The sequence below is a fragment of the Chenopodium album genome, chromosome 21 (assembly GCF_948465745.1).
Source record: "Chenopodium album chromosome 21, dcCheAlbu1.1, whole genome shotgun sequence".
NCBI lineage: Eukaryota > Viridiplantae > Streptophyta > Magnoliopsida > Caryophyllales > Amaranthaceae > Chenopodium > Chenopodium album.
In genome coordinates this window covers 31,683,218-31,709,818 of record NC_137854.1, presented here as the reverse complement: position 1 = coordinate 31,709,818, position 26,601 = coordinate 31,683,218, and the positions used below count along the sequence as shown (strand labels likewise).

Sequence of the window (26,601 nt, the reverse complement as noted above, 5' to 3'; positions counted from 1 at the left end):
GAAATATCTACAATTAAATTTTTACATTGAAGAACGTGATACAAGACATTTGTCAACTAGTTTGAAATGGACAATGAATGCGATTCTATTGTAAAATATAAATATATGGTATGGGATACTATAATTTAAGAACTACAATTTCATCTTTGGGTAATATTTTGGAATTCAAATTTTGGAGATTGGATAATGAATATTCGATTTAAACATCCAAAACTTGAGAAGTTTTTAAAAATTTTACTAATATATACTCTCTCTTTTCTAGTTTACTTGCAACAGTTTGTCTGGATACGTTTACTGATGCACATGTTTAACCGTTAACATCTTTTATTATATACTTATATAAGCTGTAACAAGTTTATATCAAGAAACTATATACTAAAATAGACCCAAAAACATATTACATGATTAAATTGGCTTTCATATAATAGATACAAAAGATAGTCAAAGTGAGATGTGTAATTAGTACAAAAAGTCAAAATGTTGCGAATAATTTAGGACGGCGGGAGTATAGTAATATATTATTTTGGGTATTCGGTATTTCTAATCCAAAAAGTATTGGATATGGCATCGAAACGTCATATCCGAAAATTTTTGAATCGGACTAAGATATTCGTACTCCCTTCGTCCACATATGTTCTCATTTTGACTGTATACATTTGACAATGCAAAAGTTTGGTTTTAAATATCATTTATTGCTCATTAGTGAAAAATATAACAATGTAATCTAATAGATGTTATAGATCATTCGGGGCTCCCCCAATAGGAAATTCATTTGGAATTGAATATCCAATCCGTGCTCAGCTTTTTGTAGACGGATATAACTCAAATCAAATTATTAATAGGCTGTTAAATTAAAGCCCCTCTTGAAGAATCAACCTAACCCAATTATTAACATACTTGGCACATAATTAAATGAATCCAAATTGGTGGATGAGAAAAAGTATGTTGCCATTGTCACATTAACTTTGTTGGTGCGTCTTTGTAAACTTTAGTCTTTTTCAGTTAACACTCTTGTTCTTTATTGGACTTTAATATCCTTAGCCTCAACTCATCATGGCCGACTCAAACACTAATCCATTAGGTGCAACAACTGCAGCCACCTCTAGATTATGCTTTACAAGCTTGTGTTCATTCGTCGTTCCTATAGTATTCGCGGTAGCTGTAGTACTAGTGTACCAAGCTGACCCATTTGATCCAGCACCATTCCCTGCACACGAGTCAACCAATAATAATGTACCTACTGCAGCAAAAATCAACAGTGGGATGCTTAAGGAGTCGGAGTTCATCGTGTCTGGTCAAGTCTTTGGCCCTGAGGATGTCGCTTATGAGCCTAGTTCACGGATCATGTATACTGGTTGTGCAGATGGATGGATCAAGCGGATCAAGGTTGGTGAATCGGGTGTTGACTTTGTGGTTGAGGATTGGGTCAACACTGGTGGACGCCCTCTTGGAATTGCTATTCCGAATAATGGGGATCATGTCATTGTTGCTGATGCTTACAAGGTACGTTACTAACTTATGAGCAGGGCAGACTTGACTTATACAAGGGTTATTCGATTAGTGTCTGACTCGGCCTTGAGATATCATGGCCGAGACAGACTATTTTTGTGCACTCGAATCATATTCATAACTAAAAGGGAGTATATAATTTTGCAACGACACAATGTGAATTACAAGGGTTCAAAAACTGAAAAAGCCCTTAAAATACTTCGTGTTTGAAATACAAGCACATATGTACTGCTATACATCAGTACATTTTTTTGGAGGGAAAGCTATACATCAGTACATGGTTTTACATAATTCGTAAGATAATTTGACTTGAATGTTTTTATCCAAAATAAGCAAATTCTAGGACCTTGTTTAGCTAACCACGTTTAAATTTCTGCTTAATAAATTTAAATAATGTCAGATAAGATAAGTTCAGATAAGTGACAATCACATAAAAACACACCTTAAGCTAGTTTGAACATTCAGTTTGGTATGTTAGCAACAATCTATTGAAAATTTGGATGACTTAATCCAAATCAATCCAAACCAGGTTGAAACTTGTTAGTTTCAATGCGGATCAAACTAATTGAAAGTACATTTTCTCATACAACGGTTGTACCACCTGGATTCACATCCCTCTTACATTTCCCAAAAACTGGGAGGTTTATCTGAGAATTGTACTTATAAAATAATGTAATGGTTTTTACTGTATTTGGTTTGAATTGGTTGAAAATCTTTATGGTGTACTCATGATGTGACCTACAATTTCACAGGGCCTGCTGAAAATCACTATGAACAAAGAAATCAGTCTACTAACTAATGAAGCAGAAGGAAAGAAATTCATGTTTACAGATGGTGTTGATATTGCTAAAGATGGTACAATATATTTCACAGATGCTTCGTATAAATACGGGTTCCATAATTACTTGAACGATATCTTAGAATACAGACCATATGGCAGACTGCTGAGCTATGATAACAATACTAGAGAAACTAAAGTTCTACTTGAAGACCTCTACTTCCCCAATGGAGTTACAGTTTCACCTGATCAGAACTCGCTCATCTTTTGTGAAACGCCTTTGTAAGCCTTCAAGTTTTCGCTCTTAAGCTACTACTAATCACAGACTGCACTACTCGTTTTCTTTGATCGAAATTTATCCTCCAAGTCATTAAGCATAAGATGTATATTAGAATGATGTTCAACTATCTGGTGTATGTGACTGACACTCATCAATTCATTCTGAAAATGCAGGAAAAGGTGCAAGACGTATTGGATACAAGGTAGCAGGGAGGGGGAAGTTGATGTATTCATCGATAATCTACCTGGATTTCCAGATAACATCCATAGTGATGGGCAGAACAGATATTGGATCGCGATGTCTTCTGTAAGGCTTTCAAACTTCCTACACTTTTATAGATGATTAAATTGCCTTTACTGAATGGTGTAATTGTCTTGTTTTTTATGATGAATACCAGAGGCTTAATCCGTATTTTGAGCAAGCAAGGCACTACAGATTTGTACGGAAGTCCCTGTTGATAATGGACAGATACATCAGTATACGCCATATACAGAGAGATGGCGGTATTCTTGGTGTAGATCTAGAGGGAATCCCAATAGTGCACGTCTATGATCCAGCTATGTCGGTCATCACAAGCGGGATTAAGATTGAAGATCATCTCTATATTGGTTCTCTAAATTATGACCATATTATTCGCTTCAATTTGAGCAGTTTATTAAATCCACCAGCTGAAAGTTACTGAATTTATAATCTCAGCATCTTCCAGACTTTGTAAACATCAACCTGATATTTTTGACAGTGAAATCTTTCTGCAATCTATAATGTAATAACATGATTTTACAAATCATATTACATATTGCTTGTTTTGCTTCGTTAGGTATTGAATTGTTACAAATCATATTATGTATTGCTTGTTTTGCTTCTACAACATGGGACAAACCTATTTAACAGTCAAACAGATTCTTGTCATCTTAAGTGATAAAGGCCTATAGCCTGTGTGAAGTTCTTCGTCTTATGGAAGACATCCCATAGCCTTGGCCTTTTCTCTAAGAATAAACTTTTGGAACTTACCAGTTGCTGTCTTGGGTATCTCCTCAAAGACAACACACTTAGGAGTCATGTAATGAGGCAAATGATCACGACAAAACTTGATTATTTCTTGCTCAGTAACCTCATAACCATCCTTCAACTTTACAAACGCGCAAGGTATTTCACCCCAGTGATTATCAGGCCTTGCCACAACGGCAGCCTCAAAAACAGCAGGGTGGCTATATAGCACAGTCTCTACCTCCACTGTGCTTATATTCTCTCCACCAGAAATGATTATATCTTTCAAGCGGTCCTTGATTTCTATGTAATTGTCAGGGTGTTTTACAGCAAGGTCTCCAGAATGAAACCAATCTCCTCTGAACGCTTCCTTTGTCGCATTCAAATCCTTCAAGTATCCACTCATCACAGTATTTCCTTTGAACATTATCTCCCCCATTGATTTACCTGTTCAAAATTTTGTCAGAAATCCTCTGTTTTTTTTCCTACTAATTATGTTATGCTAGAAATGCTAGATAAAATGAGAGGCTGTAAATAACATTACCATCTGCTGGAACACTTTCCATGGTGAGAGGATCTCTGACATCGACATCCTCTAACCCAAGATGTTGTACACCTTGTCTAGCTTTCATCTTTGATTTCTCACCGGGAGGCAAAGAGTCCCATTCAGGTTTCCATACACAATAAGTGCCGGGGCCATACGTTTCAGTGAGCCCATAAAGGTGTGCTACTTCAAATCCTAATTCTTCCATCTTCGAAAATACCTGAGGTGGAGGGGGTGATCCTCCTGTGAGCACTTTTACCTTATTTGGTAGGGTCCTCCGGTCACCAAGAGGGGAGTTGACAATCATATTCAAAACAGTAGGAGCGGCACCCATATGAGTTACATTGTGGAGAACAATGTTATCAAATATTGCCTTTGGGGTGACCTTTCGGAGGCAGATGTTTGTGCCCCCTTGAGCTGCCACACCCCAAGGAAGGCACCATCCGCTGCAATGGAACATGGGGACGGTCCAAAGGTAAGTTGGCATGGGACCCATTTCATGAAGCAAAAATGTGGAAATGGCATTGATGTAAGCTCCTCGGTGACTGTAGACAACTCCCTTGGGACGAGAGGTGGTGCCAGAGGTGTAGTTGACACTAATTGGGTCCCACTCATCTGTAGGTAGTAGAGGCTGAAATTGATCATCCCCATTGGCTAAGAGATTCTCGTATTCATAATCATACTCAACATTCTCATGTTCATCAGACTCAGAATCTCTAACGAGGACAAGTAATGGTGGTTTTTCCCCGGTTTTAGACATGAGATGGAGAGCTTCTGAAGCAAGGTTAAGTAATTGATAGTCTACAAATAAGACTTTAGCTTGAGAATGAGAAAGGAGGGTGGAAAGCATAGATGAGTCAAGACGGGTATTAAGGGCACAGAGAGTGGCTCCTGCCATAGGTACTGCAAAATGCAGCTCGTACATAGCAGGCACATTTGGAGCTAGTGTTGCTACCTGCCCACATAATTAAAGAAATCATGAAACTAAATGTATCAAAATAATTATTTGCTACCAATTGTGCATGAAGTGCAACCAATGGTACAATTTTTGTGGGGATTATAGAAAAGGAAAAGGTAATTAAGAAGTGCAAATAATATGATGGGGTACGCATATGCACAATGTTTACTGTGCGTCTGTTGAACATAAGCCTAAGATCAAATAACATGAAGACTAACTCCAATGAGCATAATAAACCCTAGTGAGCATAAGAGCTATAACTAAGATGCATGAATACTATTAGAAATTATTGACCGTCTTATACTAACTTCTCAATGTAATTATTTATTTGCCAAAGATTGTTTAAAAAACTAGACTCGACTTTTACATCAAGGATAACATGTCACAAGTCTAATATTCAATACCATGTACCAATAATATAATAGTTAATTAGTTATTCATATAAACTCTAGTATGACATGAGAAGTGATATGCTCTTTTAAGTCTATATCATTACGTTAAAGCTGATAAAGCCAAGTAAGATAAGAAGGCGTTTGGTGGACTTGACAAGTTGACAAATTATAAATCTATATTTAGTGGATTAGTTTTATAAAGGGCAAGGGAAAAGGTAAGGAAATCTCTGCTATCACCTTTAATTTGGTGCTTCAAGTTATGAGATAGAAATCTAAATTACAAAACAAAATCAAATAAACATCACCCTCGTTTACTTTAAGATAAAATATAATTTAGGTCACTAAGCTTATTAATAAATAATAGCCCACCATATTCGTTTACAGAATTATTGTCAATGCAATGCTATGCTCTAATAATATAACTATTTATTGCATCTAGTGCTGTCAAATTTCAAACCGAAACCGTTTAACTGCCCGAAACCGACCGACCCAAATGAGAACCGAACCGGTTAAAAACCGAATTTTTTGAAACCGAAAACCGACCCGAACCGTATTTTAGTAAACCCGAAACCGAATCGACCCGAGTAATGGTAAACCGTTTAAAAACCGAACCCGTTAACAAACTGAACCGAATATAAACCGAACTGAATGAAAACCGAACTGAAAAAGAACCGAACCGTATCTAAACCGAAACCGGTTCCAACCCGAAACCGTTTGAACTGGCAAAAAAAACCGCTTACACCGAACCGTTAGCAAACTGCTACCCGTTTGCACCGAACCATTTAAAAACCGAACTGATTGTAAAACGAACTGGTTATAAACCGAACCGTTTATGAACCAAACTGCAAATTTCTATTTCACAAGAAGTCAAGAACTCATCAAATCATGATTATGATTGTATGCGTAGTATATAAATGATTAAATAAGAAGCATATAATAACCTAATTGTATAACAATTATACATTAATACACTAACTCTTATAATCTACTTCGTAATAAACTAGTAAAATCAGTATGACTAAACTTGAAACAGGACATAATATGTATTTATAAAATCAATGAGAATTTATTTATAATATGTTGCCTAAATATGAAATGATTCACGACTTGCTGACTTTATATAAAACTTGTGAACGCAAAAGGTTAGCAAGTACTATCAAATTTCAAACCAAAGCCATTTAACTGCCCGAATCCAAACAACTCGATAAACAATTTTTTTTTTGAAACCGAAAACCGACCCGAACCGTAATTTAGTAAACTTAAAATGGAACCGATATGAATAAGTTAAAGTGGTTAAACCATCGAAGAACCGAACCAGTTATAAATTGAACCGAAAAAGAACCGAACCAGTTAAAAACTGAACCAAAAAAAATCCGAACCAGTTATAAACTAAACCCAAAAAGAACCGAACTGTTTCTAACCCGAAACCGTTTCCAACCCGAAACTGTTTGAACCGGGATAAAAACCGTTTACACCGCACCGTTAACAAACCGCAACCCGCCTGCACCGAACCGTTTATTACCCGGACTGTTTACAACCCGAACCGAATTAAAACCGCTTAAGAATAAACCGAAACCGAATCGAACCGATAACTATTTAAACCGAACCAAAACCGACCCGCGAGACAATTAAACCGATTCCAAACCGACCCGATTAACTACCGAACCGATTTCAAACCGAACCGAAACCGAACTGTCAAACCGTTTTGACAGTGCTAGTTATACTCTCTCCGTCTCATGATTGCTTATTTTTCAAAATGGGTGTCCTAAAATTAAGGGTATACATACCCCTACTTTGAAAATTCTAAGGTGAAACTTTGATCACCTTAAGCCATATGACATGGCTTAGTATAGGGCACACATTAAAAAATAAAGTGGGTCCTCCCCTTTTTTTTTTTCAAAAATCTTTTAAATCATTTTAGAAAATTTGTAAATTTGAAATCGGATACATGAAACTGGAACCTAAATGATATTAAATATTCTAGACAATTAGTGTTGGTTTGTTATATTTGAAGTAGTTCACTAAAATTGTAAGCTTTTATTGTGAACGTCCATTTTTAAAAATATAGATTTGTCACAATTTATCAAGTAACTATTAAGCTTACTTTGAAAGACAGGGTACCCTGTTTAGGAACCGGAACCTGCAGGTTCCAGTTCTGGTTCCCAATTCTTAGGAACCTGTTGCAACAGGTTTCGGTTCCGGTTCCTATTTGTAGGAACCTGTTGCAACAGGTTCCAGTTCCGGGTACCGATATTTTTACAGGGTACCCTGCTACGCTCACCCCTAGGTATCATAGTGATAAAGACCGACTAAAGTCGTTGATTTATTTACTATAATAACAGTTAAACAATTTTTCTTTATCCTAGTGATTAAACAATTTATTCATTCGAGATCACGATATACATCATGCTCCAGCACATGATATAATTTTCAAAGGGATATAATACATAAAAATAATAAACATTGAGAATAAATAATCATCAACTACATCAATCTACACGTGTTTTTTTCGTACCATTATTTTAGAAAATGCATCCTATCATTACCAATTTCACAATTTGTTCTTGGAGAGAACATGGTTTGTTTGAAGTGTTAAACCATTTTTCTCATAAATAAATTGTGTCCTTTTACACAATATTTATAAATTTCAAAGAAAAAAATGCAAAGGTAAGAATACCATAAGCCTTAATTTATCACTTTGATAGCAAAATGATTTTTTTTTTTTTTTTTTTTAAAAAAAAAAAAAATTATCCAGTCTACATCTCAATTTTGTAAATATATCACAAAAATTACCATTGAAATGAATTAGAAAAACATACTATATGGCCGGGCGAAATGCAAAGGATGGAAGTGAGAGCGGAAGCAAGTTTGGCGCATCGTCGACGAGTCTCGGTCCAAGTGTACCGTAAACAACCGTAGACGACGGAGCTCCGATGAGGAAACACCTTGGCGGAGCGTTCGAGAAAGGTGATTGGAGTCAAAGGAGCATAATTCGCCGGACATCTCATCAGACCATCCAACTTTTGCCATGGCGCACCACCTCCGCCTTCCTCTTCGCCGGTACTCGTTGTGCTAAAGGTGGCTGATTGTTGAGCACATACATATAAAAACTTAGGCTTATATCTACACTTGAATAACTGGTTTAACAACTGATTTTTCATTGAAATTGGGGTGTTAATTGATTTTATCCAAAGAATCATGGAATGTGGGGTAGAGAAAGACGGGAACTATGATGCAACAAACTACTATTGTTTTTTTTGGTTGTCGCTTTATTTTATCAGCTTGTCAATGCGTTATTTTAACTATTAATATCCCTAATTATTGATAGCGTAGAATTATTAAATGAGAAAATTCAAGTTTATCAATATGGTAATCAAAATTTGTGTATCAAATGTCAAAATTGTAAATAAATTAACAACTTTTTATTAAACATGGGTCCTACTATTGTTGATATATTTACGAAAATGTCATGATTACTAGGTATTTATGTCGTTTTATTTACCATTTTGCCATTTGATAAACAAATTTTGTTTATCAAATAGATTAATTGGAACTTCCTCTTATAAAATTATCACGCTTGTCATCAACACATTATTTTAGAACTGAACTGATTGGAATTGAACTGAACTGAACTAAACTGAATATTTTGTGAAAGGAGGATATTGGGAACGGAACTGAACTGATTGGAGTTGAATTGAACTGAACTAAACTGAATATTTTATGAGAGGAGAATATTAGGAACGGAATGGAACTGAACTGAACTTAAGCTGAATAGAACATGCCTATCTATATCGTAAAATTATTTTTAAAAATAGGTATTAATAAAATACACATTAAGATGATCCAAACAAAATCTTACATGACTATCTTTATATAAATTACAAAAGCTAGTTAAAGTATAACTTATAAATAGTGTAAAAGTCAAATGATGTCAACTAAAAAACAAAGGAAGTAAAAAATAAACTTAGGCTTACATTTGTTTTTTTATTATTTGCAACAAAAGGGTATTAAGACATAGAAAAATTTATTTGTTACAAATAATAAGAAACGAAGGTAATAATTCCCTTTATCATTAGAAATTAGTTTTATAGCTTCATGCCTAATCCTTAGGACGTAACACTATTTTAATACTCCTTCTGTTCCTTTTCTCAATTTCGACCACCTTTTTGTTCCCATTATTACATAAAAGAATATGCTAATATTCTCTCTATGATTTAAGTCTATAATTTTTTAAGTGTTACACTTACCAAATGTAGCCATTTTTTTTAGGTTTTACACTTCGTTATTCGACAAAAAATTACTCGTACTATGTTAATGTCTCTCTCTTCTCATAGCCCCTACTCTTTTTATTCATTTTTTCCTTTCACATTTATTAATTTTTAATAAATTATCTTTTTTTTTTTTTCAATTTTTACTACTCTAATTAACTACCCCATTTACGTCTTTATCTTTTTTAAGTCAAACAAGTTGCCTAAAAATATATGTACCAAATATAAAGTACAACAATTAAATAAACACGGTAGGAGTAAGTTGTTGGATTTATCTTAATATATATTATTGGAATATAAAGATTTTATTAACATTTTTTATTAACAAACATTTAATTTTCTAAAAAAAAAAAATAGTTAAAATGTAATCAAAGTTAATGGAGCAAATTGTTGTTTCACTATGTTCCATCTGGTGTAGGGATGTCAATAGGGAAGGTTGAGGTGAGTTTTGATCAGCCAATCCCCATCTCCACCTCATATTTCTATTTCCATCTTCATTACTATATTACCATCCCCATCTTCATGGCAAGTCTAAAAATTATCTTTATCCTCGTCCTGACGAGTACAACTCCAAACCCTGCCCTACCCCCCTCCCCCCTCCACATGGATATCCATGTCCGCCTCAGCCCCACCTTCCCGCCCCATCACCCACCTAGTCCACACCATAAAACCCACCACAAATAATACAATCCTATTGTAAATCTATAATATAACCCAATAAAAAGATACTCCCTCCATCCCTTAATACAAAGCCTTACTTTCTTTTTGGGTAAACCAAAATACAATGCCTTTGTCTATTTAAAGGTTGCATTTTTTGACATTTTTACCCTCTTTTTTTATGAGTTGTCATCTTTTTCATTTACTTATTTGTACTTTTAACATCAATTTAATTTCCAACACTTTCTCTCTTCATATATATCTTTAATTATTCCCACAACTACCTTTTCTTTTTCTCTATTTCTCTCTAACTCCACATGCACATATGTACTTTTAATCATTAGTTTTAAAAAAATGTTAACTTACTTAATTCTCGCGTAAAAACCAAAAGAGGCTTTATATTAAGGGATGGAAGGAGTATTAATTGTTCAAATACATAATATAATGAAGTACAAAAAAAAAAAAAAAAAGTACTAGTATTTAATGTCACACACTCCAAATTAATAAATCTAACTTCAAAAATTAAACATATGTATAAAAGTACAACAAATATTAAAAATACATGGGACGCGCGGGTACGAGGCAGGTATGGGGTGGGGCAAGCGGGGATGGGGCAGCTTCACCCATGGCGGGTATAGTTTTATCCCCATCCTACCCGCTCTACCAGTCAAACCTAGATCTATCTCTGCCCCATTGAGGTGGGGATGGAGCAGTTATCCTACTTGACTCGCCTCACTTACATTCCTAATTTAGTGTACATTGTATGTATCATGAGGTGGTATAGATTTAGCATGGATGAATCCCATTGTACAGATTATAGCGTTTTTGTCATTTCTTTATTTGTCCATCCCATGGTGTTGTTATCAAAACCATGGTGTCGCTCTAACCAACATTATACCACATTCACCAACTCCTTAAGACTACACCCTTGAATGAGTCAAACCCACATAATAAAGTGGTGAAAGCATTCTTGGAATGCCCCAATATCCCTTACATCATGACCTAAAACCTGTTTCTTGCATGTTTCACTTGCTTGCGTTATTAGTCACCCTACCGTTAGAAAGCATGGAAGGTATGATATTGTACACCAATTTTATCATTATAAACAGGAGTGTTTTCACCAAAACCCACATTTCTTAATCTACTACACAACATGAGTAATGTTACATTGGGTCCATTCTCTCCAAACAATGACCCTAGTATTGTTAATAATGTTGAATTCCATCTCCAACAGGCAGAGGACTGCCTAGGCTCGGCTTCATGTTCCGTGAAATCTTCAACACCTTTGATGAGATCTTCATCTAGCCCTGGTCTCATGCAGATTCCTCCACCTCCATGGCGGGCATTTCAGCCACCACAAAGGGCGTCAATGGTAACGAGACTATGTAAGCCGTGTGATGATCCTTTCCTCATTGCCATGAAAGAATGCACCAAAAGTAGTAAGAGAATTGGTTTCAGATCATTATTTAATATTGGGAAGATTACATTTTCATGCAAGCATGGAAGTGATGTTAGGGAAGATGGTTTAAGGAGATTATCTAAACTTCCATCGATTCCTAGCGAAAGATCAACCAGAAGATCGAAGATATCTTAATGCTTCTCATGCTGCAAAATTTTAGATTTATGTAGTAATCAGTAGTTTAAGCTTCTTGAAGTGCATCTTCATTCTATTGTCTTAGGATTGTAAAATTTCAAGTTATTGTTAATGAAATGGACAAACATGTACTACCCTCATATTTTTATTGGGTAAAGACTAGAGAGATTAGACAACGTTAGATAAACAAATACTCCCTCATCTCCAAACAAAAATCTCATTCGTGTTTTGCACATTAAAAAGGTGAGATTTGATTAATCAAAAGTTAATTAAAAAAAATTAATAGGACATAATTCTAGGTGATACAGAACAGGAAAAACTGCAATATTATTAAATTGAACCTGCTGAATGTTATCTGCAAGTAATTTCTCTAGTTTCATCAGCATTACTAAGATTATATATAGGCACAATAATCAACATGACAGAAATCTCAGCAGCCTTCAGCGCTTAGCTATCAATTAAACAATTACAAAAGAATATACATCAATTTCCAGTCTCCTATGGTCCTTCCACATCTTCAGTGCAAAGCCAATAGAGTCCAGGAAGCTATAATCAGCTTTTTCTTGAACTGATAAAATTTCCTATATCCTCAGAATGCTCGACGTCTTTCAATCTTATGATTCTTTATCTTGAATCATATATTATTAAAACCAAAGTATTTGCCAATTACAAGAAGATCTTGATGGTATGGTTATTCTGCAAGCAGATACCCAAGAAGGTTAGGCCTGTCAACAGGCTTCACAGTCAAAAACCAGGTAGAATGACTTCAGTCCAGATATTGTTTGATTGCATCAACCACCTCCTGGGTGGTGCTGTCACCTCCAAGATCTGGGGTGCGATACTGGCCCTCTGCTATCACTCTTTTCACAGCGGTTTCCAATCGATCAGCAAATGAAGGAAACTGGAGATGTCTCAACATCATTGCAGATGAGAGCAGAAGAGCTACCGGGTTAGCTTTCTTTTCTTTCAATAGTTCATCACTCCCAACATTTCCTGCTGAAGCACCTTGTTCAAACACGGCATTATCTGCTCCCACATTACCTTCAGATGCAAAATATATCAATAATGAGACATTTAATTAGACTCATATTAAACCCAAATTACTAATTACTAAGATTTTCAAAATACAAAATCTTGTTGTACATCATTTCAAAAGTCAAATTACCAACCACATTACATTGTTATATGTTTATCTACACAAATTATATTGCACTGAAACATTGAAATAAAATTGGCATGTTATTAAAGCATAACCACCACTTTTGATCATGAACAAGCATTATTCGACCCAACCAAAGAATAACCCAAAACCTACATAAAATTGCATTTCAAATCAATCTAAACAACTGGAGAGGAAAAAGAAGGCAAACAATGAGTCAAAATCTTTATATAACCGTCAGGCTTATAACCTGATCTTCCCAACAAGTAGGAAAGAAAATATTCATAGCATGTGGTTTCGATAGATAATCCCAACAAGTTATGGAGTGAACACAAATAGCATTAATCTTTAATTTTTGCTCAGCCTGGTTAAATATGTCAGCTTTAAAAGCACAAAACTGAGCTAATTATCAGACAACCATGGAGTAGAATGTACCTCCAGGCATTACTCCAGTACCACCAGCTATACCAGCTGCTGTATTTGCCACAAGATTCCCATACAGATTCGGCGTCACCTAAAAGATCATGATACATAAGCAGGTCGACATACAATCTACAATAGACTTTTAGCACAAAGAGTTGCATACCTTTTTAAAAAGAGCTAACATAACTCACAAAAATAAAATTATCAAAAAACATAAATGAGAAAGTGGAGACATTGAGAATGATGCTTTATTTCTTAAATAATTTCCACGGGATTACCAAAGCTATCAAAGGTACAACTATAAGAATGCACCCTGATGAACAGTAGTATGTATTTTAAGAAGCATATTACAGGCAAAACACCAAACAGATCAAGACACATGTTGATGATTCTTCTTGAACTTCATGTTCCCATACAATACATGGTATCTGAACAACAGCATTATTCATTGATTAATATGGATTCAAGAATCCAGAAGTTTCATTTTAAAGACTCCTTAGAGTTTTTACTGCCCAATGTCAAGCTGTAGAAACTAAAAGATTTTCTTTGGTAATGCAATGTAGAAAAAGTTGGCCCACTGGATTCCCAACGGACAAATAAGCGTTATTTCAATTTGTAGTTGCGTCTCAATTCTCAAACCACTTGTAACTTCAACTTCATAAGCTTTGTCCCGGGAAACTGAATGCTTCTCAATTAGCTATCCACCAAGACTAATGAAGTTTAAACAATTGCTAACAGCAAACATTGGCTGGTATCTTTTCTTAATTAAACTGCTTTGATGGCTAATAACATTACGTTCCATTCAGCATTAGCATACTGCGCAACTACTTCTTGTTTTTTACATTTCCATGAAATCACGAGCAAGTTGAATGAGAAAACACTGCCAAAATTGCTATAGCCTTCACTCAACTACAACTGCCCAGCCTCTGGCAGGATGCTTGAAGTCTCCTGGAACAGTGCCAAAAGTTTGATATTCATCTTATGAATATCTATTGACCTTATGAATATCAGTACTCTTCTCACAGCACTCAGGTGAGAAAACCCGGCCAAGACTGGTTAAGCCTTCACTTGTCATCAACTACAAGCTTACAACTGCCCAGCCCTCAGCAAAATGCTGGAAGTCCTACAACAGTGCCCAAAGTTTGAAATGCATCATAGGAATATAACTACTCTCTTCAAAGAGCTCAAGAAGACTTGATTAACACCAGAACCTTGAAAATAAACTTTCCAAAAGCCTAAATCAGGTCTGGTTACCTGTAAGGAACTAAAAACTTAGCAATGCTCTTGGATTTTGTTAGTTGTTACATCGTCATTTTCTGCAACCATGTTTGGATAACTTCTAATAGGGGTTATTTCAACTTTTCTAAGATGTGAAACAGATCATCCAAAAGAAAATTGTCAAGTTGATGCTGTGCCAAATATGTTTGAGTCCAATGAATACCAAATTGTAGAGCCTTCAATCACCACTATTTCATTGCAATCCAATCTAATTTCAACGTGTGACCTTAACAAGAACTATATGATGAGAGACTTTTCTTCCATTTGGGTCACCAAAATTTATTGATTAAGATGAGCTTAAAAAGCTGGACTATATAAGCAGCCATTTCCTATGAAACTAGCTTGAACACCAAAAGCACTGGATCTAATTTTGGCAGATGCTTGCAAATGCCAAAAGGGAATCCCTTCTAGTAAAAAGTAATTCACCTCATTTATTGATGATTTCAATCAAATAACTAGGTTTATTTTACAAAAGATAGACAAAAGGTATATTTTCCTGAGACATTCTAACTCAAAAACATCAAAGCTAAATTAAAAACCTGAAGTGAGTGGAAAAGATAGATAAGATACAGTAAACTTTATCAAAATTACAATAGTGAAAAGTATGGCATAAACACTGGCTCATAGCCTCATATGAAGTTAACTCCTCAAGAAAATGCACCTTCACTGAGAAAAAGGCAGGAAAAAAAAGTATCATAGAAATGGCAAAGGCATGCTAGCAGAAAAGAACATTCAGAAGAAGTTGTTAAGGAGACTTCTTAACAAGGGTGGTTTGAAAAACAAACATGGCCCCAGCCAAAGACCTCAGTGGTGAAGAATCTGTAGATGGCAACTTTTGTATACCACCAGTTCAAGCTAGATGAGAAAGCTAAAATAATGAAATTTGACTTGAAAAGAAGTCAAACGTGATCAGGTTTTTTATCCAATTCCAATTCCAAAAAAAAAAAAAAAAAAAACCATTATCCAACATCCGCAATACCTCAAAAAGATCTATTGTGGAACATTTCAATTAGGAATTCCATGAAGTCCTTAAGGCACTCACATCTCCATTATATTCCTTATTTCCTTCACTCCTTCAGTGAGCTTCCTTATACAGCAATATCACTTTCTTCCACATAGAATCCACCAAATTAGCCATTTATTTAGTTTGGCCACCATATCAAAAGCCAACACAAATATAAAACAACAACCAAGTTTAGTCCAAAGATTGGGTTAAGATTCTATCTCTTGTACTCACCAACCATGAATTCATGATCCCCTCCCTCCATACCCTTCTGCTTAATGTTATGTGCTCCTGCAAATCTAACTTTCTCATGTCCTTCTCAACTCCTTCCATCCAAGTCATCTTTAGTCTTCCTCGGCCTATTCTGAGATCTTGATCTCAAACCTCTACTTTTCTTACTGGTGAGTCATCTCCGCCTCACATGACCAAACCCACGCAATCGATTCTCCCTTATTGTATCCTCAATGCCCGCAACTCCAACTTTCCTCTGCATATCTTCATTTTCGATTCTATCCTTTACGGTGTTCCCACACATCTAACTTAACATACGCATTTTTGCTACTTTCATCTTCCTAGTATGATCCTTCTTGAATGCCTGATTTGACCCATATAAAAACATTGTGATGATAGTTGTCTGATAAAATTTTACCTTTAACTTCAAAGGTAGACTACAATCATGCAATACTTCAGTTGTTAAGCCATCCAGAACATGGAATTAAAACTCAACCATTCCATTGTAGAACATTGGTTCTGTAACAGAATTTGGATTTGTCATTCCGCAAAACCCCATTATATAACGCCGCAAAAAAAATCACATATCTCGCCCCGCGTTGTCTGATGAATCACAGCATTAGAATCTTTTTTTACATGCTACATCCGTTCTTTTGTTTTAGTAGACCAAAATGTTTTTTGTAATTAATTATGTACTCTATTAAACATGATATTTAGTAAATTTTTGTTCAAAAAATATGTTATCTGCTTCTATTTGACAAATTAACTAAAATTGAAAGAATAATCCCACCTTTGCTCAACCTGCTCAAAACAAGCCAAGCTTTGGAAATTCTGGGAACAAGTCAACCTTTGTCCCCTATTTTCTCAAAACAAGCCTTTTTACCTACTACCTGTTTAAGTAGTTAATTTTTTTTTTTTTTAAAAAAAATTCTTTAATCTTTCTCCTCCCACTCACCAGTCACCACCCTCCACCATGGAAACCAACTTGGAAAACACCACCAGCACTACCCAAGAACCAAACTGACCCACGTCCGAAACCACCACCCTTCACTTCCCCCACCCCAGAAAACCACCCATTCCTACTCCCCCACCCTGAAACTTCCCAAAACCCCAACCTTCAATACCACCTTAAAACCCAAAACCCCACTACCAAAACCACCTTAAAACCCAAAACCCCACTATCAAAACCACCCTTACCAGCACTATGCACCCACCCAATTGAAACCACCCAAAAACACAGTCTAAATAATGAAAACAAAAACAACCCAAAAATCGGATTCAAAAATCCAACCTAACAAAGGGACCAAAATCATTCAATTTTTCATGCTAATGCAGTTCAATTAATTGAAATTCCTACAAAATCTAATTTAATAAGGAAGCAATGAAAGCTTGAAGGCTTCATCCACCCCAAAACCTCTTTATTCACCCCCATAAACAACCTTTGCCATACGAAAACCAACCCCAACCATCACCAAAAACAACCCAAACAACCGGATCTAAAAAAATTTGCAAGAGAGAGGAGAAAGTGGCGGCGCAGCGGCGGTGAGAAGAGCTGGTTCAGTGGGATCGGGGAAGGGCAGGGAAGGGGAACCAGGAAGGAGAGCAGAGGGCTGGTTTTTTTTTTATTATTATTTTTTATTTTTTTCCAAAATAATAATTTTAAGATAAAACCAATTAGAAGGTGACATGTGGCAACTGTTACATAATCCTATAGGTTACATTCTGATTCTGGTACTTTTCTCCGTTCTTTTGCAAAACTTACCATTTAAAACACTCGCTCATGTGCACCTTTTAACCATCCAATGTTACTATATCCCTAGTACTCCACTTACCCTTGTAGTACTAAAGCTAGAGTCTTGGTTTGACTTAGTCTAAAACCAGAAGACTTCTGCCTCAATTTCTTTAATATGGCATCAACCCCAACTCTAGTCTCATCCACTAATACAATAGCATTTTCAAACAGCATACACTAAGGTTTGTCACCTTGGATAGATCTTGTTGATTCATTCAATACTGTTGCAAAGAGGAAAGAAATCAATGTCAATCCAAAGGGTAGTCCAATAGTAATAAAAATTCCTTCATTACTCCCCTACAAGCCCTTACAATTGTTTTGATGTCTGGATAAATATCCTTAACTAGGTCAATACACTCATGAGGAACACCCGTCTTAGTCATAGCCCACCAAAACACATCCCTTGACACCTTGTCCTAAGTCTTATACAGGTCAATGAAAATCACGTGTAAATCCTTTTTCCTAGGCCAATAATACTCCATCATTTTCCTTATCAAATATATAGCTTTCATGGAAGACCACCCTGTCATAGACCCAAATTAGTTCTGTGAACCTCATACATTTCCTGAATCTAAAGTCTATCACTGTGTCCCATAGTTTTGTGGTGGAACTCATGAGCTTTGTAAATTATACCTCGATAATCTTGAGCATGTTGTTAAAAATCCACAATTTCAAATCATCAATGTTCATAAACCTTCTAATACATCCAGACTACTCAGCAGCTCAAATGGGTGGTCTATATTGAAAAACAAAAGGATCACAAATCTTGATAAATTTACATTAGAGGACCTGCTGGTAAAATACATACTATCTCCATCCAGAACAATAAGCCACGTGACTTTGGTACTTAGATCACCAGTCTATTTGAAATTAATTCAGCAAATGTCAATTATTGAAATTGACACAACTATGAACTCAATCCCACCGGAGAGGGAAAAAAAACAGGTCCACTAAAAAAAATACAGAATTATATTATATTAAAGAACCAGTCAATTGAAACTAGATCCACCATAAGAATCAAGAAGGCATTGGTAATGTTGTGTGAAATGGCTTCTATGGTTCGCTTTTCAGGCAGTAGCTGTCTATTAGTATTGCTTAGTCTAGAAGTTGTGTTTTCAAATTATCTACTATAGGTCTATAGGGTATGGAGTAGGTCAGGTCCACAAGTGGTAACTGGTAGTACAAGTATAAGTTGACAAATGCTTGACTAAAGGTAAGGGCTATTGACTCACCAAAAACAAAAGGTAACTGTAATTAACACGTCAAAGATAGTAAGGCCAAAAAATACAGCAAAAGTAATTTTCTTCCAACTAGAATGTAAATGAATGCAAGCAAATCATGACGTTAGAGCAAAGATGCAACTAATGGATCCACATACCATCACATCAAATTGTTCAGGCTTAGATACGAGTTGCATGCAGCAATTGTCCACAATTATCTCATTATACTTGATTCCAGGGTATTTGCTTGCAACTTTTCGACAGGATTCTAAGAAAAGACCATCTGCAAGCTTCATAATGTTCGCTTTGTGCACAGCTGTCACAGTCTTTCTATTATTGAGGTATGCATATTCGAATGCATATTTTGCAATGCGCTCCGAACAAAACTTTGTTATCACCTAGCAAAGACGTGAAGTTAGTCCAAGAAGTATGCCATACCGTACAAACAGTAGAGATATATATATAGAAAAAATCAAGTAATACAACTACTACAGGGGTCCAAAAATCTGCCAAAATAGAGATAAACCTTAAATGTGGCAGCAGTGTAGCACAAAAAGTTCTCTAAAAGACAAAAATTACCCCTTCAATTGCACATAAAAAACTTCCATTGTTCACTTTGGTTAAGACCTAATCTTTACAGCAATTACATTAAATGATTGGAACAGAAAACCAACCTATAACTGATAAAAAATCTGCAGTTCATGAACGATTGACAATCCATATTCAATTTAGGTAAACTAATTGACAATCGATCATGAACTAAAAAATTACCATATTCCACCCCTTTACAAGTTGGGTCAACCCAAGTAATTGACAAGCTAAATAAATCATCACTAATTGACAGAAGGGTCAACCCAAGTGATCCAAATCCAAAAGATCAAGGTCACAACCATAAATTCTCCAACCCAAAATTGAAGAACCTGCCACTGACCCATACCCAAACTTCACAACCTCATGAACATGTTTGTTAGATCAAATCTATACCCACCTAAGTGTTTTTGAAGAGCCTGTGGAGTTCTAGGCAATGATTGTTTTGTGTCAAATGCTGAATTTGGATAAACCCAAAATAAGAAAAGCATTGGTAACAGATTCATGGTTCTTGAACAACCATTTCTGAGAAAACAAGTTGTTCCATCTAATTCTCAATATTGAATACCTTATGAATCCTAAACAATCGATTTGATATAAAATTTCCAGGATTGTCCTGTGTAGGCATGCAATCAACATATATCCACCAATACAACTACTACTTAAATGGGCATCGTCCACAATCTCATTCGACAATCTACAGCTAACAGTCTTGCATCATTAAATCTTAACTGCTTAGCACTCATTTTTTGGTGAAATGATGACGATTGGAGTCAAATATCAAGGCAGATAAAGAAAATTAAGGTTATATTCCTAACACATTGGATTACATGTGTTTTTAATCCAATCACAGTTGTAAAACTAAGCAAAATCACTCCATTTTACTTCCATTCCTCCAAATTCAAAAACATACTCAATCCTCATCAGCTATCACCACAAACAACACAAAATCTCAACAAAATTCCAAAGTCAACATCATCAAAATTCTCAAAATTCCCAATTAAACCAAATCAAAACAAACAAAACCCAAAATCAACAACTAAAAAACAACCCATGAATCAAAAACAACAAATCAAACACCCAAAACATAGAATTACCTTAAGACTCTCGACGACGCCGGGCACAACCTCATGCTCAAGCCCAGAATACTCCCCTTCAGTATTCTCCCTAATAACAACAATATCCACATTCTGATGTCTAGTAGGTAACCCTTTAAGATTAAAGCAATTAACCAAAGAAGCATACAAATCAAGCTCCTTCCTCAATTGCATATTCAACGAACTAACACCACCACCAACAGGAGTCGCCAAACCACCCTTCAAACAAATCTTATTCCTCCGAATCGAATCCAACACTTCTTCTGGAATCTTCTTCATGTTACCTCGTACCTCGTGTTTCTCGAAGTATACCGGCGCGTGCATAGCCTCCATTACTTGCTCAACGGCGCCTGTCACCAGAGGTCCGATACCGTCACCGGGAATTAGGGTGACCTTGCGTGGAGCACCGTCGCCGGGTCGGGGCATGTAGGTGACGGATCTTGAGTGTGACAGCCATGGTTTCGTGAGGTTAGGGTTAGGGTTAGGGTTTAGGCCGGAAGAGGTGTCGATGAGGCGTTTCAGGAGAGTTGGGGCTGATCGCCGAGCCATCGGAGAGAGAATTGCGGTGTTGACTGTGATGGAATTGGGGATGAAGCTTGGAAGACTACAAATGATCAATCAGGGGGATGAGAATTTTATTTTCTCGAGGAAATTATTTTTTTTTTTTTTTTTTTTTTTGGTAATAAAAAATAAATAAAATGGATAAAAGGGGTGTAATGAAATTGGTGTTGTTCGACTTTGTGAGAGGTTGCGTTTACCTTTTTTGGGCAACTTGAAAGCATATGAAGTTCATGACTTATGGGTGTATGGAAAGGAGCAAATCATAACTAAAATTTGGGCTATGTTTTGAATTTTTTTTTTTTGTTGTTTTTGGTTCCACCCTGTTCACCCGGATTAAATTGGATTTGGGTCGCAAATTAATTGAGTTCAAAATTAAAATTTGAGCTATGTTATAAATTAATTGGTGACACGGATTATTAGTGGTTCAATATTTAAGGGCCATGCCTCATGCTCATGCATAAGGATGGTAATAGATCTATACCCGACCCGGATCCGTTGATCAATATCCGTTTTTCATGGATCCTATGCTATAAAACAGGTCTGGATACAAGTCTAACTAAAAAAAAAAAAGTTGTTGTTCGACTTTGTGTGAGGTCGCGTTAAATAATTTGGCCAACTTGAAAGCATATGAAGTTCATATAAGAATTATGAAGAAAGTTGTACTATTCTCATTAAACGATTACATATATATAGTATACAATTGGTATGGGCTTTGGCTAAAATAGGCTATACAAGATTACAATCAATCAATCACTAAGATTAAGGAGTAGATTATGGCTAAATTATATTGACTAATATTCCTAGAAACAAGGTAGAGAATATTTACAAAATAATAGAAGATATTTACTTTGAGAAGATTATTCCTTAACACGCCCCCTCAAAACGGGCGGCCAAGATGAGAGCCCGATTTTGCTTGTTAAAGTAGTGAAAGTTTGTCTTGGTAATGGCTTGGTAAGAGCATCTGCAAGCTGGTCCTTTGTTGAAATGTAAGAAACGCGAAGCTGACCACTTTGAACATTCTCCCTGACAAAATGATAATCAAGAGCTAAGTGTTTCATTTTGGAGTGAAACACCGGGTTTGCACTTACATAGGTGGCTCCGGCATTGTCACAATAGATGACTGGAGCTGCTGTAACTTTATGACCAAGTTCCTGAAACAAATTTCGCACCCATAAGATTTCGGCAGTAGCATTTGCCACAGCACGATACTCGGCTTCGGTGGAGGACCTTGCTCTTGAGCGTTGTTTTCTAGATGACCAAGAGATTGGGTTCTTGCCTAAGTAAACAATATATGCTGTTGTAGAGATATAATCATCCTTATCTCTAGCCCAATCAGAATCGGAGAAAGCATGGATAGTAAGAGGAGAGTTTTTATGCAGAGTTAAACCCATGTTAGATGTGCCATTGAGGTACCGTAGGAGGCGATGCAATGCTTGCATATGTTGTTCAGTTGGTCTTTGCATATATTGGGCTAACTTATTGACTGTGAAGGCAACGTCAGGACGTGTTAGTCCAAGATATTGAAGACTACCAATGAGCTGGCGGTATTGTGTAGGATCCGGCAGTGGCTCTCCATGCATAGACAAAGGAGGATCCGTGACAATAGGTGTGGCAACTGGTTTGGCTTCATCCATGTTGGCTTTGCTCAAAATTTCATTAATATACTTCTTTTGACTTAAGAAAAGGCCATTTGGATGGGGCATGACTTCAACTCCTAAAAAGTATGAGAGATCACCCAAGTCTTTTAAGGAGAAACGAGCAGCAAGTTGTTGAATAAAAGATTCCATGAATGATGATGTATTGCTTGTCACAATAATATCGTCAACGTAGACAATTAAATAAATGATATGACCATTTTTGTTGAGGGTGAACAGAGAGGAGTCAGAGATAGTGTTCCTAAATCCCAAGTGGATCAAATGTTGGCGCAATTCTTTGTACCATGCTCTCGGTGCTTGTTTTAACCCGTAGAGGGCTTTATTTAGCTTGCACACATGTGTAGGATTATTAGGATCACTATAACCCGGGGGTTGAATGGTATAAACATCATCAGTTAAAGTGCCTTGGAGAAAAGCATTATTGATGTCCAATTGGCGAAGAGGCCAACTTTGGCTTACGGCAAGTGAGAGAATAAGACGAACTGTTGCGGGTTTTACAACAGGGCTAAATGTTTCACCATAGTCGATTCCCGGTCTTTGATTAAATCCCCTTGCAACATACCTAGCCTTGTATTGAATGATATTGCCGTCTTTATCTTTCTTAATTCGAAAAATCCATTTGCACCCCACTACATTTTGTGAAGGAGAAGAGGGAACAAGATCCCATGTTTTATTTTTCATCAGAGCATCAATTTCAGCATCCATGGCCTTTCTCCACACCGGACTTTTGAGAGCTTGAGTAATATTTTTCGGAACCTCAACCTCAACAACCTCTGCATTTAAGTTCAATTTGTCAATTGGTTTCCTAATGCCATGTTGAAGTCGGGTGGCCATTTGAGGTGACAAAGGTGCATGGTGGCTCACATTTTGTGGTGACAAGGGAGGAGAAGGTGTGAGAGATGCATGTGTGGAGGGAGTGGAAGGAGGTGTGTGGTCTGATGTTTCGGCAGCGGAAGAAGTAGGAGTGGGGTTATTTGAGGAGTGGGGTGGGTTTGGTGTAGGAATTAGAATGGGTAAGGTAAGAGGTGCCCATTCTTCTACCAGTGATGTATGTGAAGGAAGAGAAATATTTTTCTCAGAGAAAGGGAATTTGTTTTCTACGAAATGAACATGCCTAGAAGTGTAGATACGATTAGAGTTTAGTTCTAGACAATAATAGGCACTTTGTGTGGGTGAATACCCAAGAAAGACACATGGTTTGGATTTTAATTCCAATTTATGAGAATTGTAAGGTTTAAGAAAGGGGTAACAAAGGCAGCCAAAGCTCCTTAGTTTACTATAGTTGGGCTGAACACCAAACAATTTAGTATAGGGTGATTCGTTGTTTAGTGTTGGAGTCGGTAGACGATTAATTAGATAAGTGGCAGTGGAACAAGCATGGGTCCAATATTCAAGAGGCATGTTGGCGTGTGTTAATAAGGAGAGAAATGTTTCAACAACATGACGATGACGGCGTTCAGAATAGCCATTGTGTTGAGGGGTATGAGGAGGTGTAGTTAAATGAGAGATACCATCAATAGAGAGGAATGTTTTAAGGGATTCATATTCACCACCATTATCCGAGTAGAGAGTTTTAAGGGGCAATTGAGAGTACTTTTCAACAAGTGCCTTATATCGGATAAATGTATTTTTGGCTTCGGATTTATTTTTAAGATGATATAGCCAAATGTATTTGGTATAGTGATCCACAAAAATTATGTAGTATTTGAAACCATCATAAGAGTAAATTGGTGAAGTCCATAGGTCAGTATAAATATATTCAAGAGGAGCAGAAGAGGTAATGGAAGATATAGAGAAAGGAAGACGATGACTTTTATTACAAGCACAAGAATTGCATTCTAGAGTAGAAATACTGGATACATTTAGTTTATTTTTAGAGATAATTTGCCTAAAGGCATATTGGGATGGATGTCCTAATCGGTGATGCCAATCAAGAGAACTAGTAATTGTGCTTGTGTAGACCTTAGGAGAAGTGGGTTGGACTTCATAGATGCCAGATTTAATTTGCCCCTGGAAGAGAAATGCCCCCGTTGTAAGATCCTTCACAAGAAAAGAAGTAGATGAGAAAGTGATGGAAATATTATTATCTTGACACAATTGTGATACGGAAATAATATTTTTGGATATAGCAGGAACAACAAGAACATTGTTAAGTTTTAGAGAATTTGAGAAGATAATAGAACCAAAGTGAGTAATTTTTAGGCCTTTACCGTCACCAACAGCTAGTTCTTCACTCCCATCATATGGAGTGTGCATAGAGAGATTGTTCAAGTCTGCTGTTACATGGTGGGAAGCACCACTATCAAGAATCCAGGTGGAAGAGGATGATGAAGCAAGGTTGGCAGTGTTGGCTTGTGGCATAGGAGTTGGACGATTGTTGTGTGGTGGTAGTGTAGCATTAGGAAACTGTTGTTTGAACAAATTGCAATGAGCAACAACATGACCCTGTTCACGGCACCATTGACATTTGCCAAGAAAAGGTCTAGATTGCTTAGTCTGATTGGTGGGAGTTGGAAGAATACCTGAAATATTAGTACGATTGTTGTTGTTACCGTAGGTACGGAAGTGAGGCCTTGTTGACGCTGCAAAGGCAGTGGCTGGAAGTGAGGGATCGTTACGGCTTTGCTGCAATGAGAGCTCCTTGTTGATAAGTTTCTCGTGCAATTCCTCAAATGAGATGGGTGTATCCCTAGCATTCACCGATTCAATGATTGAGTTGTAGGAGTCATCAAGGCCGGAGAGGACTCGATCAATTAAATCCTCGTGTTCAAGCTTCTTTCCCAATGAGGCTAAACGATCAGCACAAGTTTTGAGAGATTGCATATATTCAGTGATGGATTGACCACCCTTGGTGATGCGATTGAGTTGATCTTTGACTTGTTTGATGTGGCCACGAGTAGGAAGGGCATAGGTGCGTTTGAGAATGTCCCACAACTGCTTGGAGGTACGAGCCTCAGAGACCAAGGGAACAAGGTTTGGTGATAATGTGCCGATTAGAGCACCAAAGAGAAGACGATCTTGGCGAGTCCAAAAGACATGATCTGGGTTGGGTTCCTCTTCACCACTAGCAGAGGTGATAATAGAAGGAGGGCATGGAAGAGTGCCATCAATGTATTGAAACAAATCGTGGCCGACGAGTATAGCTTCGATTTGAATTTTCCAGGAAAGGTAGTTTGCAGGGGTGAGTTTGATAGTGGTCTGAATATTGAGAAAAGTGAAGGGTTTGGTAGGGTCATTTCCATTGGGAATTTGGTAAGAAGGAAAGGAGTTTGAGTTGACCATTTTGGTTAGAGAAGAAAGAAAATTGAGTGGAGGTTTGAGATCAGTAGGCTGATACCATATAAGAATTATGAAGAAAGTTGTACTATTCTCATTAAACGATTACATATATATAGTATACAATTGGTATGGGCTTTGGCTAAAATAGGCTATACAAGATTACAATCAATCAATCACTAAGATTAAGGAGTAGATTATGGCTAAATTATATTGACTAATATTCCTAGAAACAAGGTAGAGAATATTTACAAAATAATAGAAGATATTTACTTTGAGAAGATTATTCCTTAACAGTTCATGACTTATGGGTGTATTGAAAGGAGCAAATCAAACTTAAAATTTGGACTA

The 26,601-nt window shown here is 36.6% G+C and overlaps 3 protein-coding genes across 5 annotated transcripts; 1 reads left to right on the top strand and 2 right to left on the bottom strand.

The window, feature by feature from the left end:
- The first annotated feature begins 967 nt into the window (after positions 1–967).
- On the top strand, positions 968–3,378 carry LOC145601038 (protein STRICTOSIDINE SYNTHASE-LIKE 5-like). The gene is made up of 4 exons (XM_081656952.1): positions 968–1,503; positions 2,262–2,569; positions 2,741–2,873; positions 2,965–3,378. The coding sequence occupies exons 1-4, from the start codon at positions 1,054–1,056 to the stop codon at positions 3,247–3,249; spliced, it is 1,176 nt and encodes a 391-aa protein (XP_081513078.1). The 5' UTR covers positions 968–1,053; the 3' UTR covers positions 3,250–3,378.
- LOC145601036 (isovalerate--CoA ligase AAE2-like) lies at positions 3,343–8,700 on the bottom strand. 2 transcript variants are annotated; one of them, XM_081656950.1, is made up of 3 exons: positions 8,268–8,700; positions 4,099–5,053; positions 3,343–4,001 (listed from the first exon to the last, which is right to left on the bottom strand). In XM_081656950.1, exons 1-3 carry the CDS (start codon positions 8,646–8,648, stop codon positions 3,520–3,522), a joined length of 1,818 nt encoding a protein of 605 aa, XP_081513076.1. In that variant the 5' UTR covers positions 8,649–8,700; the 3' UTR covers positions 3,343–3,519. The 2 variants fall into 2 exon arrangements, with proteins under 2 accessions (XP_081513076.1, XP_081513077.1); XM_081656951.1 differs by having other exon boundaries at positions 8,264–8,397.
- Positions 8,701–12,267: 3,567 nt separating this feature from the next.
- On the bottom strand, positions 12,268–21,416 carry LOC145601121 (isocitrate dehydrogenase [NAD] regulatory subunit 1, mitochondrial-like). Of its 2 annotated transcripts, none has more exons than XM_081657063.1 (4): positions 20,759–21,416; positions 19,232–19,459; positions 13,562–13,640; positions 12,268–13,008 (listed from the first exon to the last, which is right to left on the bottom strand). In XM_081657063.1, the coding sequence occupies exons 1-4, from the start codon at positions 21,305–21,307 to the stop codon at positions 12,734–12,736; spliced, it is 1,131 nt and encodes a 376-aa protein (XP_081513189.1). In that variant the 5' UTR covers positions 21,308–21,416; the 3' UTR covers positions 12,268–12,733. The 2 variants fall into 2 exon arrangements, with proteins under 2 accessions (XP_081513189.1, XP_081513188.1); XM_081657062.1 differs by having other exon boundaries at positions 19,232–19,471; positions 20,759–21,409.
- Between the last annotated feature and the right edge of the window lie 5,185 nt (positions 21,417–26,601).